The 21,733-nt window shown below is 39.7% G+C and overlaps 1 protein-coding gene across 3 annotated transcripts in view; it reads right to left on the reverse strand.

The window, feature by feature from the left end:
- Nucleotides 1-1,757: 1,757 nt before the first annotated feature.
- Nucleotides 1,758-21,733, reverse strand: part of bzw2 (basic leucine zipper and W2 domains 2) — a 91,540-nt gene continuing 71,564 nt past the window's right edge. For all 3 annotated transcript variants that reach the window (XM_073054117.1, XM_073054115.1, XM_073054116.1), the window contains exons 9-12: nucleotides 17,563-17,709; nucleotides 16,954-17,092; nucleotides 9,575-9,697; nucleotides 1,758-2,206 (exon numbers count right to left, since the gene is read on the reverse strand). In XM_073054117.1, the coding sequence (XP_072910218.1) occupies nucleotides 2,175-2,206; nucleotides 9,575-9,697; nucleotides 16,954-17,092; nucleotides 17,563-17,709 (441 nt within the window). In that variant the 3' untranslated portion in view covers nucleotides 1,758-2,174. The remainder of the gene's footprint in view (nucleotides 2,207-9,574; nucleotides 9,698-16,953; nucleotides 17,093-17,562; nucleotides 17,710-21,733) is intronic.

Raw genomic sequence — 21,733 nt, forward strand, 5'->3', positions numbered from 1 at the left:
CCAGTCAGAATGCTCTCCACGGTGCATACCAAATCTCTCCAAACTCCTAATGAAGTATAGTCGCTGTCTTGCCTTCTTTATAACTGCATTGATATGTTGGGACCAGGTTAGGTCCTCAAGAGATCTTGACAACCAGGAACTTGAAGCTGCTCACTCTCTCCACTTCTGATCCCTCTATGAGGATTGGTCCAGGCTGGTGGCGCAGTGACATCAGCGCCGGACTCTGGAGCGAAGGTTCCCGAGTTCGAATCCATTTGGGCTGCTCCCGGACACGCTTTCCATCTGTGCTGGATTGAGGACAAGCACGCAACTCGGCCTCATAAAAAAAAACTGCGGTGTGAGAAGGACGTGGAGGAACGTGGTCACCAAGGCTCTGGCAGAGTATGGCACACACAAAAATAAAAGAGGATTGGTATGTGTTCCTTAGTCTTACCCTTCCTGAAGTCCGCAATCAGCTCTTTCATCTTGCTGACGTTCAGTGCCAGGTTGTTGCTGTGACACCACTCCACTAGGTGGCACATCTCACTCCTCTATGCCCTCTCGTCACCACCTGAGATTCTACCAACAATGGTTGTATCATCAGCAAATTTATAGATGGTATTTGAGATGTGCTTAGCCACACAGTCATGTGTACACAGAGAGTAGAGCAGTGTGCTAAGCACACACCCCTGAGGTGCACCAGTGTTGATCATCAGCGAGGAGGAGATATTATCACCAATCCACACAGATTGTGGTCTTCAGGTTAGGAAGTCAAGGATTCAATTGCGGAGGGAGGTCCAGAGGCCCAGGCTCTGTAAATTCTCAATCAGGATTGTGGGAATGATGGAAGCATTGTTGCAGGGAAGCAGCATTCATCGTAAGGGACACCCCCCCCCCCCCCCCACCCACTGAGGACATATACTCGTCTTGGTGCTGCCAGCAAGGTGGTGGTAAAGCAGCCTCAGGACTCACACCATCAGGTTCAGGAACCATTATTACCCCTCAGCCATCAGGCTCTTGAACCAAAGGTGGCAACGTCACTCACCCCCATCATTGAGATGTTCCCACAACCTATGGACTCACTTTCATGGACTCTCCATCTCATGTTCTCTTATTGCTTATTTATTTATTATTATTTTCTTCTTTTTGCATTTGGACAGTTTGTTGTCATTTGCACAATGGTTGAACACCCAATTTGATGTGGTCTTTCATTGATTATATTATGGTTATTATTCTTTTATGCCTGCAAGAAAATGAATCTGAGGGTGACATACAGTACAAATACTTCGAAAATAAAATTACTTTGCACTTTTATACTTGAACTGGGATCCAATTTTATGAATTGATAGAGGTGACTTAAACAATAAAGCACAGTTCAATGTCATGTCACAAACTGACATGCTTTAGTAACCAGAGGGAGCACAATCCAGGGTGACAGGCAGGGAGCACCTGGGTTATTGCAGTGTTAGTGCCAACAGTGTACCTAAGCAAACATTAGATTAGCAGCATATTTGCTTAACCAGCACTTAATGCCCAGCATGTACCAGATAATTAGACTACAGATAAAGCTCAATTATGAAGCAGAGAATTGCTGAGCATTATGTCCCATTCAATGTGTCTGCTTTTCCAAGGAACTGCAGTCTTAATATTTGATATCTTGAGAGAATGTTAATTTAATGTTTCCCATCATTGGTTGATTGTTTTGTTGAAATAAATTCCTTTCTAATTAGTACTTGTAAATGAAAGAAACCCATATTAGAAAGCGAAGGGTGTCCTGATTCATGATTTTTAAAATACAAAAACATTTATTCAAAAAATCTCCAGTGTCAAATTACATATACACAAAATTTTTATTAGGCTACAAAGATTGACAAAACTATGGTTACAATAGATATGCAATATAATTGAAAAAGTTGCTAATAAAAGGAGTCCATTGTTACTTTACTTTTGGCTACATGGCTCCGTTTTAAATAGCTTTACTCAGTTATAGCACAGCACCCGAAGGGTACAGACCCAAGAAACAAGTCATGCCTTATGATTCGGTTTTCCACATCAGATATAAGCCTATCCTCTACACAAAACAAAGCTACCTCAAGGTTTCCATTTGATTTGGAAGCACAATCTCTTCTATTGCAATCATACAGGTGAGGGGACAGACCCCTGCAAGCTACACAAAATAGTCGGTCGAGTTCTAGTTAATCATCTTCACCTTCTCCTGATTCAGATTCTGGAAAAAAAAGTCACAATCTTTTTTTAAAAAACACTTTTGATGATCTGATTAGTGTGTTTTAAAATTCTATTTCCACTGTTAATGTTTAGAAGTGCTAACAGTGGAAAGGTGAAACAATGCATATATTCAGTTATTTCCAGTAGATCAGTACTTTTTGTAGTTTTCCTTCTCTCTGGAATTATAATGGTAATTTATTACTATTTAAAATGTATTTAACAGACTTTCATCACATTTTAAAGAAATATATTCCCAAGAAGTCAGCAGCAATTCTTGCCTATTTAATAATATTAAGTAGATGAATTTTGCATGTACTGCGATAGACAACTGAAGATCTTGCAGTTTCTCTTCACTTTTATATATTTTTTATGTCCCAGTAAGATTATTTCTAGATATAGAGCAACAAAATGGACTAGTTTATGCAAATCCTTCAAGGATAAATTTTCAATAATATTAGTTAACATTACATTGATAATCTAATACTGAAATGTACTTGGGATCTTTCTATGCCATTACTTAATTTTCAGACAGCTCACATCTTATATATGGTTGTTGTTGTCCCTTTTTGCATCCTGTGGCACATCAGGTGGCATTTTTACTGTTTCCTTAGCATTTAACTGCTTTTTTTAAAAAAAAAAGAGGCCCAATTGCTAGCTCGACACTCATCCCAGCATGGTTGGAGAGCATGCATGAAACTCGCTGGATTTGAAGTCGGGAGCACTTGCCTCAAAGTCCAGTACTGATGCCACTTTATCACATCTTACATTAAACATCGGTAAACAACGTGGCAATCATATTTTTATGCTAAAACAATAAGTAAAACAATACAGAGTACTAAGAAACATGAATGGAACAAATTATCATATTATTTGAACTTAAGTATTTGGAATGAAGAATGGATCAAGAATAGTTTATAAGTTCTGATATATAATGGCAGAAAATCATTATAATAAAGCAGGATATTAACCACAGAAAACTGAAATGTGTTTTAATTTAAATATGATTATTCCAGGCTGTTATTTTACTTAATGAACACAGGAAACAGAACAGTACAGCACAGTACAGGCTCTTCAGCCCATAATGTGTGCTAACCTTTTAAACTACTCTAACCCTGCTCTCCTACATAGTCCTCCATTTTTCTTTCATCCATGTGCCCATGTAAGAGTTGTTTAAATGTTCCTAATGTATCTGCCTCTACCATCATCCCTGGCAGGGCTTCCTGCTTCTGTCTTACCCTGGCTTCCTTTATCTGTTTGTGGTCTGTGTTTGTGCACATTTCCGTTTTTTTCTGTTCCCTTCTCAGTGCCATCCATTCTAGTGTCCATCACTTTTGGTGATAGCTCCAAGCTTGAAAGATTAATTTATTTGTTCTTCCCGCAATTACTGCTGAACCATGAACTGTTTCAGAGTATAAGTGGAATATGGCTTAAATTGTTCCTGTTTCAGCAAAAGAATGGCTTCCCAACTCCTGACATTTATCCATGCAAACGACAACCGACTCTCATAATTATCAAAACACATCTCACATTTTAATTAGGATATCCTTATTCTTCAAGGTTAGTAACAGTTTACAAGCAAATTTTTTTTTCAGATTGTTACGCCTCAGCAGCATACAATGGCAGCAGCTAATTACCTGACACGAACAGGCTGCAGTAACTTAAAATAAACCTTTGACTTCAGCTAAGAATTTTAGTAATCACATCAAATCTTCACTGTGCCAATATTTTCACTACATGGAAGAAACATTTATCTGGATCCTACTGTCCCTAGAAAATCTTATCAATGAGGCACTAATTCACAAATTTACTCTATCTTCCTCTTTCCGATATATCTAGTTAAGTTTCTATACTTAAGATGTGTTTACATACAATTAAAAATGTTCATCTGATGTGGTCTTAGCAGTCTAATTGGTAACTACAGCTGGACTTTTAAACCCCTGCCCTTTATTACAAAAGCACTAGTATATATTGCAGCACGGTGAAGAAATGGGGAGACCAGCGTTGGGTCCTGACCTACAGTACTGCCTGCCTGTGTTCACATTTGCAACAGGCACCCAGTAGTTTCACACTGTTACACTCTCTACGCCGTGTGTTTGATTGTGATGCAACTGCATGTAACCTCTTGTGATTGTGCAGGATGCCCAGAAACCCTTCAATTATCTTCCTTCAGTTTAAAAAATATACACTGCTCCTGTATTTGCCCTACTCAAGTAGATTATTTCATATCTGTTAACAATATGCCCCACCTATCATGTTCTTCTCTATCTGAATTCTTTGTTGATATTCTTCTCTCCACTTACTTTCTCACCCATTTTTATATTGTCAAGGTACTTTGATATAATACAATCCAAATCACTGTTAAAGATAACACAGAGCTGAGCTGATTCAGCCAACTTGCTAACCCAAAAATTTCCTTTCTATTCTTAATTTACCTTCTCTATCTATTAACAAATCCCCGACCCTTAGTAGATTATGCTTAATCCCATCAGCTCTAAATTCTTTGAATTTATTACTAACTCTTTGAAAATATAAACACCTATATTAGAGTATGTCTACTGCATGGAAGTGTTAAATCTGTGTTGGCTCTGCAAGAGCAATCCAACCGCTCTCACACATTCATCCCTCCCATATAGCCAAGCCAATTTTTTCCTTTCAGATACCTTACCCACTCTTTTAATGGCTACAGTTGAATCTGCTCCTTTAGACACCTACGCTTGCACCCTGAGTTGAGGGCTTCACTTCAGAGCTTTCATAGAAGCTCTTCTTCCACTGCCTCGGCCTCTGTGCCTATTTCTTTGTCAAGTGGACCTCAACTCCTGAAGATGAACTCTACTTGTCCCTCCAATACTCTCCTTTCCCTTGGACCAGGGGTGTCAGAACTCATTTTAGGTCACGGGCCGGATTAAGCAAAATGCAGCTTCATGCGGGCCGGATCAGTCGGACGTGTGCGAACGCAGCTTTCGTTGCCTCTGTTTTTTCAGCCTGCTCTCATGTGTCTCAGTCTCTGCTATAACTACAAAGTGTTTCACTTTACAAATTCCGTTTCTTATGAAGAAGACTGCCGAATAAACACTAAAAACCCTGAAAACCTGGTACCTGAATAAACTCAGCATTAGCCATATCATACGCCATAGGCACTTCGATTACTGGGGCCAGCTTTAATAGTAATTAGATATTATCTCGCGGGCCAAAGATAATTCCACCGCGGGCCGGATTTGGCCCGCGGGCCTTGAGTTTGACATATATGGCTTGGACAGTCCCATTCTGTCCTTTTACCCTCCTCTGACTTTTTTAAATTTCCAATTGCCACTGTGATTTTAATTACCTTGACTTCTCCTCTCCCCTCACACATTCCAATCTCATCCCATCTGAATGCTCAGCTCTCCACTCATTTCATATCAATCCTAAATTAGTCACCAACCTACAGACAAGGACAGTACCGTTGTAGTCCGATGGACTTGCAGAGGCCAGACAACAGCTCCCAGGCACCTACTCATAGCGAATCCCGGACTATGAGCCCACTAAGAAACACTATTATCTTCTGTACTGTCACAGATCTTATCACATCAGGAGAGCTCTCTTCCATAGCCGCAAACAGCTAGAAGTGGGAAATGAGGGACTGGAGCACTGCCTCTTATACAAGATCCACAAAAAGGACTGTCCTGGTAGGCCCTCTGTTTCTGTCTGCCCTTATCCCACAAACATAGTCTCCTCACACCTGAACTCTATACCGTTTCTCTTCGACCAGTCCCTTCCTACCTACATCCAGGACACGTTCTTCAGTATATTGACAATCTCATTCCCTGACCCCATTGCCTCATCTTCACTATAGGTATCAGATCCACACCTCTAGCCCGATCTGGAAGTTTTCCATTTCTTTTTATTTTTCAAAGATCCAAACAGATCCCCTCCATTAATGCTCTCATTTATTTGTCAAAAAGCTGTTATCATCTCTTTTCACTCCTTTCACTTTCTACGATTCAAAGGTGTTGCATACACCTGTTTATTCATTGGTAACATGAACCGTGACTACTCCAAAGCTTCTCCAGAACCACTCCCAAACTCCTTCTCCATCAACAACTGCATTAATGCCTGTGAGAAATTGCTAGCCTTTTTCTGGATATTTCTGTATCCATTTCATGAGAAAAACTATCCAATGACATTTACCACAAACCTACTGATTTCCATGGCCCCCTCAACTACACTTACCCTGTCTTTTGTAAGAATGCCACTCCTTCTGCATTCTCCATCACCACCACACTCGCTTTCAAAATGTGATGCAAAATGATCCTTTTTTTCAGGAAGCATTGCTTCCCTTCTGCTGTGGTTAATGGAGCCCTCTCTCACTTCCTCCAATTCCCCACTCACCCGACCCCCAAACAGAACAGAAATAAGAGTTCTCTCTGTCCTCAGCTTTCACCCCAAATAGCCTCTACATCCAGCATTATTATTCTTCACACTTCCACAAGCTGCATTGGGACCTCATAGTCACAACTTCTCCATACATCTTCTGTAGGGACCACTCTGACTGTGACACCCTTATCCACTCATCTCTCCCTACCTAACTCCTCACTTTCTTCTGTAACTCTAAGAGATGTGACACTTGTTCCTACACCTCTTACTTCAACACCATCCAGGAACCTTAACAACCCTTTCAGATTCACGTGCTCCTCCTCCAACCTCATCGACTACATTGAGTGCTCCTGATGTGACCCCTTATATATGCAAGACACCAAGCATAGAGCAAGCAACTGGAAACTGGATCTTTGATGCTATCTTTTTGCTAATGGACACCCGTGCCTCTACATCCTCAGGAAGCTAAAGAAATTTTACATGTCTCCTTCGACCCTTGCCAATGTTTATTGATATACCACAGAAAACATCCTATCCAGATGCATCACAGTTTGGTTATGGCAACTGCAACTGCTCTACCCATGACTATAAGAAACTGCACAGAGCTGGGACATAACTAAGTACATCAGGGATATCTCTATGGACTCTGTCTATACTTTTCATTGCCCCAGTAAAGCAAGCAGCATAATCAAAGATTATATTCTGTCTTCTACTCTCTCCTATCAGGTACAGGAAGGATGTACACCAGGTCTGAGGACAGTTTCTACCCCGTTGTTTTAAGATTACAGATTATTTCCCCAAGTAAAATAAAATGGACTCCAGAGCTCACAATCTACCTCGTTGTGACCTTGCACCTTACTGTCCACCTGCACTGTATTTTAGTGTTGGTGCATGGCCAAGTGGTTAAGGCATTCGTCTAGTTATCTGAAGGTCGCTAGTTCGAGCCTTGGCTGAGGCTTGCATCTGTGTCCTTGAGCAAGGCACTTAACCACACATTGCTCTGCGATGACACCGGTGCCAAGCTGTATGGGTCCTAAAGCCCTTCCCTTGGACAACACCGGTGCTGTGGAGAGGGCCTCGCCCAGGCTTGCCCTGGAAACTTTCCAAGGTGCAAATCCATGGTCTATCGAGACTAACAGAGGCCTACACACACTGCATTTTCTCAGTATTGTAACAGTTTATTTTATTAACTTATTTATTTATTGAGATACAATGTGGAATAGGCCATTCTGGCCCTTTCAGCTGTGCTGCCCAGCAATCCCCCAATTTAATCTGAGCCTACAAGTTTTCTTCTGCATCTTGGTGCATATGACAATAATAAAACAATTTAACAGTTTTTTGTTGGATTTCCAAGATTTCTCACTGGTTTTAGATTCTTTGTGTCTTCTGCGTTAAGGAATGAATAATGTTGGTAATAGCCCTGTCTCTGTTAATAACCAACATTTATTTTTTCTAATCTTTATTATATTGCATATAAATTGCAACATTCAAAATGTTTTTATTCTTCCTGCTGCTTCATGCTCAATTTTTATTTCCTCCCCCTTTAATTAATCCCTTGATCATGCTTTGTTAAATTTCAACATCCTTCCTGGCTTCATATTTACTTTGATTATAATCAATGTTATAAGCCTCCTTTTATTTAACACAATCTCATCCTTCTTTGCCAGTTATTGTTAGATGATCTTTCCAATGGGGATTTATTCCCAAAGCTAGTGGTTCCCATTCTGGGAGTGCTAAAGATTACAGAATGTCTCTTTGAGTTTTGAAGAACATTTTGGTAGATTATTCACAAAAAAAAGGAGAAAAGAATAAAATATATATTTGGCTGTTAGCTGCCCCAACTGCAAGTCCTTTTGCCATCCTTGCAAACAGCTTCAAATCTTTTAACAGCCCATGACATGATTGGCATCTTACTATTTCTCAATCCACCTGAGCCAACTTTTTGCCCAGAATTAAGAACAGAGTTTTAGATTTAATGAATCAATTCTCAAACCTAATGCAACATTTCATCACTTTACCCATTGTCAGGAAAAAGTATAACAATTTTATTGTGTAGCAGCTTGCAAAAGTGCAAAGCATATTCATTATACCCCATCCCTGATATATTTAGTTTTTTCCCCCCTCCTTTTTTTTCTTTCTCTCTCTGCCCATCACTCTGCCTGTTCTCCATCTCCCTCTGGTGCTCCCCTCCCCCTTTCTTTCTCCCTAGGCCTCTCATCCCATGATCCTTTCCCTTCTCCAGCTCTGTATCCCTTTTGCCAATCACCTTTCTGGCTCTCAGCTTCACCCCATCCCCTTCGGTCTTCTCCTATCATTTCACATTTTCCCCTCTCCCTTCTACTTTCAAATCTCTTAGTATCTCTCCTTTCAGTTAGTCCTGATGAAGGGTATCGGCCCGAAATGTCGACAGCGCTTCTCCCTATAGATGCTGCCTGGCCTGCTGCGTTCCACCAGCACTTTGTGTGTGTTGCTTGAATTTCCAGCATCTGCAGATTTCCTCGTGTTTTCATTATACACAAAATTACTTGGACTCCACCACCAATTTTCAAAAAGTTCTATTCAAATCACATGAATCCTGACCAAACGTATCATAATGCAAAATGCAACACCTTTTCCACACCAAAAAATGTGGTGGTATGCCATTTAATTTTGTCACTGACGATCGAGATAGGATTAATCTGGTAAGGAAACAAGGATTTTCTGCATCTTCCACCCGAGCTCAAGAATCCATTGAGACTGTTACTAAGTGTCCAGCGCCAGTAAGTGAAACTTGTGAAACAGTAAAGTGAAGCTTCTGAAGCAAGATAAATTTTGTGTTTCACAAAAATTAATAGTGATATGTGTATGTCCTTGAACAGAGGAAAATTTGAAATTCACTTGTTAAACAAATGCACACTACTTATTCCAAAATATATATATTTGTCAAGGGTATGTAACCTGGTATAGGGAAAAATAAGTTTATGAACTCACATTCTAGATATATTACAGTAAAATCAATTGTTTTGAACAATACTACCTTCTTCAGCATTTTGTAGCCACTCGACAAATTTCTTCATCTGCTCAAGAAAGACGCTTTTCCCTTTTGCAACATGTGCTTCCTTATACCATTTTAGAATGGCTTCTTCACTCAGAACATCGGCTGAAATTCAAACAATTAACAGGTCAATTATTCAAAAAGAAACTTGAAAATATAGGGGTTATGACAAAGCAAAATGCTATCACACTTCTTCAGCCACAACTATGGAATTCCACACCAACCTAATAATCTCTTCCTAGCGGACATGCTTAATGTGTTTCCTTTTGGTATCTATTCCTCCTTGAATTGAATCTTTTTACTATACTTCCCACATCTCATTGACATTGTTATTATAAATCTCTTGCCATTTGTCAGGTTGCAGGAGGCACTCAATGTAACTTGCTTTCACTATCTTGTTAATAATGAATGAATTTCATTTAACAGGAGCCGAGAGTTGATAGCAAGAAATGTGAGAGTTTAAGGCAGGTCTAAGGACTTGCTGGTAAGTTTTACTTAATAGGAGCCAGAGGTGCAAAAGTTTAAAAGAAGTGGGTCATGGCACTTCTTCTTCTTGTAAAGTTTAATGCAGTTGGCAGACCAATACCGCCACCTACTGAGGTGGAGTAAACAGACAGGAAGTATATCCACTTTAATTTACCCCCCCCCCCACCAAAAATCAAATAATATCAAAAACTCTTAACACTTTTCAGAAAGTCAAATACAAGAATACATTATGACGGCAGTGATATCCTAACAAACATTTCATGTTAAACAGTGTGTATCCCAAACATCTTGATTTAATAATCCAATGTTTCCTTTGCTCCTCATAGGATCTGCACTCAAATATATGCTGCACTGTTCCTTGACAAATGCCAGTACCATACATATTAATTCTGAACAAGGAGTTATTCAACCTAGTATGTCCAATATGTGAACGTGGAAGTATAACTTCTCTCATTTTATACATTTGCCCAGCTGAGTTCCCACTATCTTCTGAATTTATAAATTCCATCTCTTCCTTATCCCAAAGTTGTTGCCACTGTGACCGAATAGACTTTATACTTATGGCTTTTACCCCACCCTTATGCAAAGGCACCACTCCATTTATATCTTTAATTTTAAGTGACTGCTTGACTACAAAGTCTGCCACCTCATTTCCTTGAATCTCAACATGGGCAGGGACCCATAAGAAATGTATACACAAATCTAAACAGGTGAGTTCCGATCTCAAGAAGAACATCTGAACTACAATTTGAAATACTTGTTTTAATAGATGTCAAAAAAAGAGAATGAATCAGAGCACAGAAGTACATATATTCAGGGTGGATTTCCTTGGCCCATTCCAAGGCTAAAATAATAGCAAACATCTCAGATGTGAATACTGATATTTTGTCTGATAATCCTTTCTTAATAGTCACCTGAAACTTTGAAACAAAACCAAGAGCACCTAAAGAATCCATCATGGATCTTTTGAGCCATCTGTATAGATAAGTAAGAAACTATAGTATCGGCCAAGCATATACTGCTCAACTACCTGCACCACTGTTATACAAACAATCTTCAACATGACCTTTTCATGAAGGCTTAAATCAGTCACAGGCTGAGGGAAAAGCCATGGAGGAGAGACAGAAAGGGGTACACCGGGACCATACTCCACATTAAACAACCAAAGATTTTGGGCCCATTCATTTCTCATCCACCCAAAACTGAAGAGCTTACAAATGCAGTGCTCCCAACAATCTACTAATGTTGCCAATATTGGATGACCAACCTCATGTCAGTTGATGTTAACCCAATAAACAATTGCTAACTGCAACCTGTGTAGATAAAGGTAATTCACTCATTTCTACCAGTTATGCTGATATTGGTGATGATTTAATAGCACTAGGACATAATCTCAATGCTTGAGCTTGAAACTTTAAGACCACTGGTGAGGCCAGCCAATAAACAACATATCCATAATCAAAGACAGATATGATTAAAGTTATATACATTTGGTTAAGTGACCTCCTACTCACAGCCTAATCACATCCAACTAAGCACCTGAGCACACTTAAGGACTTAATTTATACTTCTCTAGAATTTCATTCATATGCACATTCCATGTTAGTCTTGTGTCCATCCACATACCTAAAAACTACCACTGACTCTTGTTTAAGAGAGTTACCATATAACTTGAGATCACTTGTGGGTGTAAATGTTCCTTTTAGAAAAAAAACCCAAATAACTTGAGTCTTTGTAATAAAAAATTTAAACTCCCACCAATGTCCCCATTCCTCTACTTCATTAATAGCTGCCTGCCGTTTCCTAACTATATAATTTATATTCCTGCCTCTCTCCCACACTACACCATCATCAGTATAATAAAATTTGGAAATTGGTGCAGGTAGTTCAACAGTTATGAAAATATCATTAATCATAAAAAAGGAGTGGGCTACACATATTCCCCTGTGGAGTCCCATTCTCTATCTGAAAATATTGTTCCCACCTGAATTTGTGTCTTCTTGACACATAAAAACTCTTCAATGCAATTGAACATTCTCATATTTTCAAACTTAAGCAGTAACCCTTGTATCCGTATCATATCATAAGCATTCTCTAACATCGGAGAACTGTGACCACTGATTCTTTATTGACATGGGCCTTGCGAATATCAGATTCCAAACTTTAACACCGACTCTATAATCATTCTCCCTTTCCTAAATCCAGATTTTCCAAAGCTCTCCACAAATTAGAAAACCTTGCTATTATCTTACAAATAAGAAAGTTTTCCATCATCTTACATACATGTGAAGCTAGTGAAATAGGTCTGTAACTGGAAGGATATGATTGATCCTTACCGGGTTTCAATGTTGGGATAACAACCACTAATTTCCAGGAAGAAGGAAATCACCATTCAACCCATATCGTATTAAAAAGTTCCAAAACCTACGCAAGTTTCAATTTGATAACCATATAAGCATACTATAATAAGTATCTTTCCCAGGTGACGTCTGACCAGCACTATTAATAGCCCTTTTAAGTTCAGACAATGTAAATTCAACATCCAAGACATTCTTTATCCCCCAGCAATCTGAGGATTGCTTGCCAAAACAGTTTCTCTAAAAACCCTCTCTTCTTAAACAGCCTGAACTACGTACACAGACATATATCATTTTGCTAATAGTTCTGTCTTTTCAGAGTCAGTAACCGCAACCTTCTCCCCACCATACAAAACAGGTAACGCATCAAGTTTTCTAACTCCCCCCATTTTTCATACCACACCCCAAACTTCCCCTGCCTACCTCTTTCCCAATAGCACGTTCTCCACAAGTAACACTACCCAACTTTCCAAAAAGCTTTTATTCTGTACTTTCACAGCACCTTTTCCATTCGTCCATCCACCAGGAAATGTATTTCTTTTTATTATCACCCAAGCATCTGGGAATTGCTTCCTTAGCTATTGAGTTGAGTACAAAGCATTAATACTGAACTTGATATCCTCCAAAACCAAATGTCAGAAAATCAACTTTCACATAAATCAATCACACCACAATTTAAGATTAAGATTTATTTCTTAAATCATGAGGGAGTAAGAATATGTTGTGTGTCCGTTGCAATGTACAAGCAAATGTGGGGGAATTATTACCCAAACACTAAAATTATATATGGAATTGTTTTGTATAAATACATGTACAGTCAGATACACAATCAGATCAATGTGTCCTGATGAATTTGATGGCGTTGTGCAAGAAGCTGTCCTGGAGCACGTTGGTCCTGGCCTCAATACTGCAGTACTGTTTTCTAGATAGTAGCAGCTGAAACCGTTTGTGGTTGGGGTTACTGGAATCCCTGATGATCCTCCAGGCCCTTTTTACACACCTGCTGCTGTAAATGTCTGGAAAAGAGGGAAGTTCACATCCATAGATGCGCTGGGCTGTCTGCGCCACTCTCTGCTGTGCCCTGTAACTCAGGGGAGTCCAGTTCCCATTCCAGACAGTGATGCAGCCAGTCAGGTGCTCTCGATTGTGGCCTGTAGAAAGTCCTGAGGATCTGGGGACTCATACCGAACTTCTTAAGCTGTCTGAAGTGAAAGAGGCATTGTGCTTTTTTTCCCCACTACACAGCTGCTATGTACAGTCTTATTAAATTTGCCTATTTAAAATTGTATCTGAAGATATTGGAATCTTTCCCGTTGTACAAGTTATAGGGAAATGATCACTCCCCACTGTTGTACCATTTTACACTTCCTAGTTGCTCTAACCTCAGATACCAGTTCAAGATCTATAGCAGAAACAGTATTACTAAATATATTTATCTTTGTATTCCTACAATCTTTCAAGCACACCAAACACTTTTCTTCCATAAAGTCTTCCATCACCATCCCTTTCACATGTGTCACTACAATCCCACATAGTACTTTGACCATTAAAATTATCACACCGTAAGACTTTATTTTTCCCATTTCCACCCACATTTTCCAATATATCATCAGCTTTGTGAAAGTTTAAAAAAAATTATCTTTACTATTCTTTCACCAAGTCCCAACCACAATTGCCTCATAAACAACTCCAACCTCCATAACTTTATGTGCTATTCCATTTTTGATAAAGGTAGCCGGTCCCCTCCATTACACATCTTAAGTCAACACAACCTTCTATCATAAAACTTAGACAAAATATGAACCAGGTTTCCTGTATACGTGTAACATCAGGTTTAGTTAGTAAATCTTCCATAAATTTCTTAAACACTTGACCATTACCCAATAGGCCACTAGCATTTCATTGTAAGATTAGAAAAATCATTAAAAGCCCTCATTTGAAGTCTGAGCATTATTTACTCCTTGTAAGGCATCGTTAATAACTTCTAGAGTTAAGTTTTTCATCTCTAGATGTTTTTCAGCAGCTTTCAATATTTTAATTTTTTTCTGTTCTTTTGGTTTGTGTTGCACAATTTGCCGCACTTGCTATGTAAGTGACAAACTTTAGTTTACCAACAATCAACAAATTCTGCACTTTACACATTCTCTTTAATCCATCTGTATTCCGGATATTAATAGAACCTGTTAACACAGTCTTCTGTACTTTCTGAAGAGCCTCTGCATATGATACACCTATATCTACCCGAACACGCTGCACTTCCACAATTTTCTTATATACAGGACACCCTGCAAAAGCAGAGCTATGTTCTCCTCCATGGTTGCTACAATTTGGCCGACTGCTTTCTCCACAATTGCCGAAATCATGTTCTCCACCACATCTACCACACCGCTCATCACCTCTCCACACAGCAGCTACAAGACCAAACTTCTGGTGTTGAAAACATCTGAGTGGGCAGCACATAGACTCAAACCATAGAGTAGAACTCATATATAACCTAAATTAGCTCTAACCAGCAACTCTGATTCCATTAAACTTAATTAACACCAATAAACTACCAGTTTTTACTCTACTATGAAACACTTAAATGTTTATCATCATTTCCTCCAACTTATTATTTTATTTTTAATCATTTACTTACAATTTAATTTATTTATAATTTATTTTTAAATTGGTCCATGAATACATCTAGAGATACTCCTGTGATTACTCCCCAAAACCATCATAGTTCCTTGGTGTTACTTTCCTTCCTCCAAAACTTTTAACCCGAAAGCTTTCGCACACTGCTTAGTATCTTTACAAAATACTGAGGGTGTCCAATCTCTTAAAGGTGTTGCACCCACAATATCTCCTAATGCTTTTTCCCAAATCCTTAGTTAATCTAATTAGATTGATATCTGAAACAAGTCCACACTCAAAATTCAAAAATACCTTAAGCACTTCCTTCCTTCTTTTATTTACTGCCTTCACCACTGGACAATAAGCAACTACAATCCTCAATTAATTGCTTTATTTTCCCCCGTTTCCCAGAAACCTGCCATTCGCCTTCTTTCATACAACTCCTATCACCTAATAGGACCTCCCATTCATTACATTCTTCATTTCTTGTCATCTGAACAAACCCCACCTCCCTTCAAGTAGGCTCAGTCCTCCAGCTTCTCACTCCCCAAATGAATCCCCAGAGAAGCAAGTTTTAGGACTTACTGGTGAGTTTCATTTAACAGGGATCTTTAAAAAAAAAGGCACATCTGCAAATCGTTAGTTAATAATTAATTGGCTAATTTACAACAACCAATAAAAAGAAGAACCAAGGGAAAAGAAAAAGAAAGTGAAGTAGAATGGCCAGTGTAAGGGTGGGAAGCCAAGGCAGTGTTGTGAAGAAACGGAGTAAGTGGGCCATAGGTGTAGGAAGTGAGAGTAGCTCTTTTACAATAGTCTTCAGTGACCAGGCACGGGTAAGAACAAGTAAGATTTGATAGTGCTGTTATCCTTTGTTCTTTACTCCGGGTAGGCAGGATGTAGGCTACAGCACGAGTAGTTATGAACTGACTCAAAGAGCCAAATTATTTTTAGAAAGAAAAGTTGGTTTTCTCTTCTTATTTTGGCTCCGCACAAGCCTGCACCAACTCCACAGATACAATGAATCTATTAGTTGGATAGATTAATCGATCCTAAAACCTAGAGCTTCTTCAGTGTAGATTCCCCATTGAACAAAAATTTACAGCAGTCATTTTGTCTCTGATTCAAAGTCAATGGTTGAACAGAAAGCATTCTTGAGATAATTATCATCCTTAAAGTAGAATTTATTGCAGCATTAAGCAATATAAGTATTTCCATAAAATACACTTAATTTCCATTTGGTATACAAATATGTTAATTATTTATAAAGGAACTTTCTACTCACTCAGAATTCCCTCTCCACTATTTATTGTATTGGTACTTACTGATTGGTTTTGCTTACAAGGGCCATTATAAATTGATCATAGCTTTTCAGCCAATGACGGATTCAAGGGAGGAACAATACAGTGTTAAAGATGTTTTTTTAAATTAAAATCAAAATTTACTACAACCCATTGCTTATTTGTTTACTTCATCCACCAAGTAAAGAATGTGAAAGTCAGCTGCTCCCAATTCTGCACTGGAAGTTCAACACTCTCCAATTTTGCCACCTTTCCTGTAATTCTTTATCAGACAGTTCCGCTGAACATAAAGTGATTCATGTAGGAAAATATCATACATGAACATTGCCCGTCATGCTATGGAAAATTTGGTGACAGCCCAGTATTTTACAGTCATTTGCCATCACATTTAATTTCCCTCTATTTTATCATTTCTTCCACTTCAATGACAGTGTCCTGAACATGATCTCTTAAAATATAACCAAATCTTTTATGCAAAAATCACATGCTTAACTTGTGCAAGGTGAGAGTGAACATTCAAAACAGATAAATTATCTCATGTAATCTGCAGACATTAACTGTAGCATATTGTCCTTTGAAGAAAATTTGCCAATTTCTTTACCTTTGTAAAATAGCACAACAATTTTCTGGAACGCCTTCATAAAATGGATATTGTCGTAACAATACTCCTGAATCTTCTGGAGCAGGGTCAACTCTGACTGACCTTGGGTACTGAATACTGCAAGGAGCGGTGCATATTGCTGAAAAATAGTAAAACCAATTTAGCTATCATTTACTTGCACAACAAATTTCAAATTATTACATTTCTGAGTTCAGTTCTACTATAATTTGAAGTAAAACTTGATTTTCTCATGTATGTTCTGAATAAAAAAAGCTGCAAGTACATATTCATAATGATAATGTACACTTATTAAAAATTTGAATCCATTTATTTTACTATATTAAAATTGTAAGTGTTTGCTTACTTACTTTCCTAAAACAGTTTCCTGTCACAATGCTTTGTGCAGAAATATATCAGTCAAAACTTACCTATTTAGATATTTCTAATTAGCATAAATTGACAAAACAATGGCCATTTTCCAGTCATTATTACATATTAACAAATGGTTTGATAACAGATACTGTATGTTCCAATATCTATTTTAATAACCAGAATTTAAACAATAGCATGGAGCCAAATTTGCTCAAAATTTTGCTTTCATGTCCATACCTTGAGATGTTTTAAAGCTTGTTCTGTGACCAGTTCCTCTTTCTTGTTCCATTCAACAGCATTCATTACACAGGTCCACAGTAAACCAATTACTGCCTGTTCTGGCAGATCGTTTCTCTTCATCTCTTCCTTGACATACAGGACTATCTGAAGAATACAAGTTTTACATGAAGCTCAGTTCACTTGGAGGTAATGGGTTTTTTTGTACCCCGTGTCTCCCTCTTCCCCCTTCATGGAAAACACAATTCCTTGGTGCAGTAAGGTTGAGCTCTGAAGGACCGAGAAAACGAATGTGGCAGATTTTGACATGGGACTGACTGAGCATTTTATTTTGTCACAACTATGACCAATCAAGTTGTCACATGATTTCTGTTTAAAAATGAAGCATTCAAGGTTCTAACCACTCAGTATTTCCCCTCAGATATTTTTGTTTTGGTGCATACAGATTAATTATGCTTACAGGGAGAACATTATAAATTGATCATAATTATGCAGCCAATGAAAGAGTGAACTTTAGAGTCGATATAAGGGAATTTAATTATAGTTATACAGGAACACAGCATGGAAACAAGCCCTTTGGCATATCCAGTCCATGTCAGTCTGATTTTCTTCCTAATCCCATCTATCTGCACCCATTCACTGTCACCCATGTACCCATTCAAACTTCTGCAATGTTACACAGGAAGACAGAAAACCTACATCACAATGCAGGCCCACAATGCTGTGCTGAACATGTACTTCCTTTAGAAATTACCTAGGGTTACCCATAGCCCTCTATTTTTCTAAGCTCCATGTATCCATCCAGTAGTCTCTTAAAAGACCCTATCGTATCCGCCTCCACCACCGTTGCCAGCAGCCCATTCCACGCACTCACCACTCTACGTAAAAAAAAACTTACCCCTGACATCTCCTCTGTACCTACTTCCAAGCACCTTAAAACTTTGCCCTCTCTGTTAGCCATTTCAGTCCAGGGAAAAAGCCTCTGACTAGCCACACGATCAATGCCTTGTACTCCTCTATCAGGTCACCTCTCATCCTCTGTCACTCCAAGAAAGAAAAGGCCGAGTTCACTCAACCTGTTCTCATAAGGCATGCTCCCCAATCTAGGCAACATCCTCGTAAATCTCCTCTGCACCCTTTCTATGGTTTCCACATCCTTCCTGTTGTGAAGTGACCAAAACTGAGCACAGTACTCCAAGTGGGGTCTGATCAGGGTCCTATATAGCTCCAACATTACCTCTTGGCTCTTAAACTCAATCCCACGACTGATGAAAGCCAATGCACCACATGCCTTCGAACCACAGAGTCAACCTGCACAGCAGCTTTGAGTGTCCTATGGACTTGGACCCCAATATCCCTCTGATCCTTCACACTGCCAAGAGTCTCACCATTAATACTATATTCTGCCATCATATTTGACCTACCAAAATGAACCACTTCACACTTAACTGGGTTGAACTCCACCCGCCACTTCTCAGCCCAGTTTTGCATCCTATCGATATCCCGCTGTAACCTCTTACAGCCCTCTACACTATCCACAACAACTAACTTAACTTAAGTTAAAGTCTGTCCCGAGCCTTATAGGCTCATCAGGCCAGAGCTTATGCCGGTTTCTGTGGCGTGAAGTGACTGAGAGTACGAGACTCCACCCCAGATAGGACGCCAGCACTTTGCCGGTACCCATTTTCAGCTGGGTGGACTGGAGCAGTGTGTGGTTAAGTGCCTTGCTCAAGGACACAACACACTGCCTCGGCTGGGGCAAGAACTCGTGACCTTCAGATCCCTAGTCCACCTGAACCACTTGGTCACACATATTTCCCCTTACTCCAATTAAACGATTCCCTAACTTGTTTGTTCCTACCCGTCTCCAATGCTATGGTAAAGGAGATAGAATTGTGATCACTATCTCCAAAATGCTCTCCCACCAAGAGATCTGACACTTAACCAGGTTCATTTCCTAATACCAGATTAAGTACAGCCTGTCCTCTTGTCGGCTTATCTACATATTGTATCAAGAAACCTGCCTGAACACATCTAACAAACTCCACCCCATCTAAACCCCTTGCTCTAGGGAGGTGCCAATCAATATTTGGGAAATTAAAATCTCCCACCACGACAGCTGTTATTATTAGACCTTTCCAGAATCTGTCTCCCTATCTACTCCTCAATGACCCTGTTACTATTAGGTGGTCTATAAAAAACACCCAGTAGAGTTATTGACCCCTTCCTGCTCCTAACTTCCACCCACAGAGACTCCGACAATTCACATCGACAACCCACACAGACAATCTGTCTATGACGTCCTCCTTTTCTGCAGCCGTGACACTATCTCTGATCAGCAGTGCCACACCCCCACCTCTTTTGCCTCCCTCCTTGTCCTTTCTGAAACATCAATAGCCTGGCACTCTAAGTAGCCATTCCTGCCCCTGAGCCATCCAAGTCTCTGTAATAGCCACAACATTATTGCTCCAAGTACTGATCCACGCTCTAAGCTCATCAGCTTTGTTCATAATACTCCTTGCACTAAAATAGACACATCTCAAACCATCGGTCTGACCACATCCCTTCTCTTATTACCTGCCTATCCTCCCTCTCACACTGTCTACAAGCTTTCTCTATTTGTGAGATAACTGCCCCCTTCCTCCCTCTCTTCAGTTCGGTTCCCACCTCCCAGCAATTCTGGTTTAAACTCTCCCCAATAGCCTTAGCACACCTCCCTGCCAGGATTGGTCCCCTTGGATTCAAGTGCAACTCATCCTTGTTGCACAGGTCACGCCTGCCCCAAAAGAGGTCCCAACCATCCAGAAATGTGAATCCCTGCCCCCTGCCCCATTACAATTGAACCTGCATCTACCATTTCTGCCAGCAGCTCATTCCACACTCTCAGCACCCACCAAGTGAAGAAGATCCCCCTCAGGATCATCTTAAACCTTTCACCAATCACCTTTCCAGCTCTTAGCTTCATCCCACCCCCTTCGGTCTTCTATCATTTCCCCTTCCCCCCACTACTTTCAAATCGCTTAGTATCTTTCTTTTCAGTTAGTCCTGATGAAGGGTCTCGGCCCGAAACATCGACAGTGCTTCTCCTTATAGATGCTGCCTGGCCTGCTGCGTTCCACCAGCATTTTGTGTGTTGTTTGAATTTCCAGCATCTGCAGATTTCCTCGTGTTTGCTCGTTAAATATTTCACCTTTCACTCTAAACACATAACTTCTAGTTCTAGTCTCACTAGCTTCGGGGGAAGGAGACTGCATTTATTTACCCTATCTATAGCCATCCTAATCATCGATACTTCTGTAAGATCTCCCCTCACTCTCCAAAGCTCCAGGGAATGAAGTCTTAACCAAGTCTTCAAATCCTGGCAAAATCCCCGTAAATTTTCTCTACTTTCTTTCAAACTTAATGATATCTTTCAGTAGGTAGGTGACTAGAACTGAACACAATATTCCAGTTTAGGGCTCACCACTGTTTTATACAAGTTCAACATAACACCCTAACCCTTGTGCTCAATGCTCTAATTTATGAAGCCCAAGGAGCCTAAAGCTCTCTTTATGACCATGTCTACCTGTGACTTTTGAGAAGTTATGGATCTCCATCCCCAGATCCCTTTGTTCTACCATACACCTCAACCCAAGGACCAATCCAATCCTTCTTCTTAATTATCTTGAAACTATTGGAATTGTGATCACTAGATCCAGAACCATTCTTTCTCTACTTTGGACATCTATGATTAAGGAAACTTTCCTGAACACATTTGACAAACTCTATCCCATCCAATCCCTTTACAGTATGGGACTCCCAGTCAATTTGTGGAAAGTTAATATCATCTACTATCACAACCTTATTTTTCTTGCAGCTACCTGCCATCTCCCTACAAATTTGCCTCTCTAAATCCTGCTGACTTTTGGAAGGTCAAAAATACAGCCCCATTAACGTGATCATACATTTCTTATTCCTCAGTTCCACCCATTTTTCCTCAGTAGACAAGCTCTCCGGTCTGTCCTCCGAGCACGGCTGTGATATTTTCCCTGATGAGTATTGCCACCCCTTTAATACCCCCCCCCCCCATTGAAGATTCAAAGTACATTTATTTTTGAAGTATCTATTCAAATTACAGCTCCCAAGATTCACCCTCCTGCTGACAGCCACGAAACAAAAAACAACACCATGG

Source organism: Hemitrygon akajei, chromosome 8 (assembly GCF_048418815.1).
Source record: "Hemitrygon akajei chromosome 8, sHemAka1.3, whole genome shotgun sequence".
NCBI lineage: Eukaryota > Metazoa > Chordata > Chondrichthyes > Myliobatiformes > Dasyatidae > Hemitrygon > Hemitrygon akajei.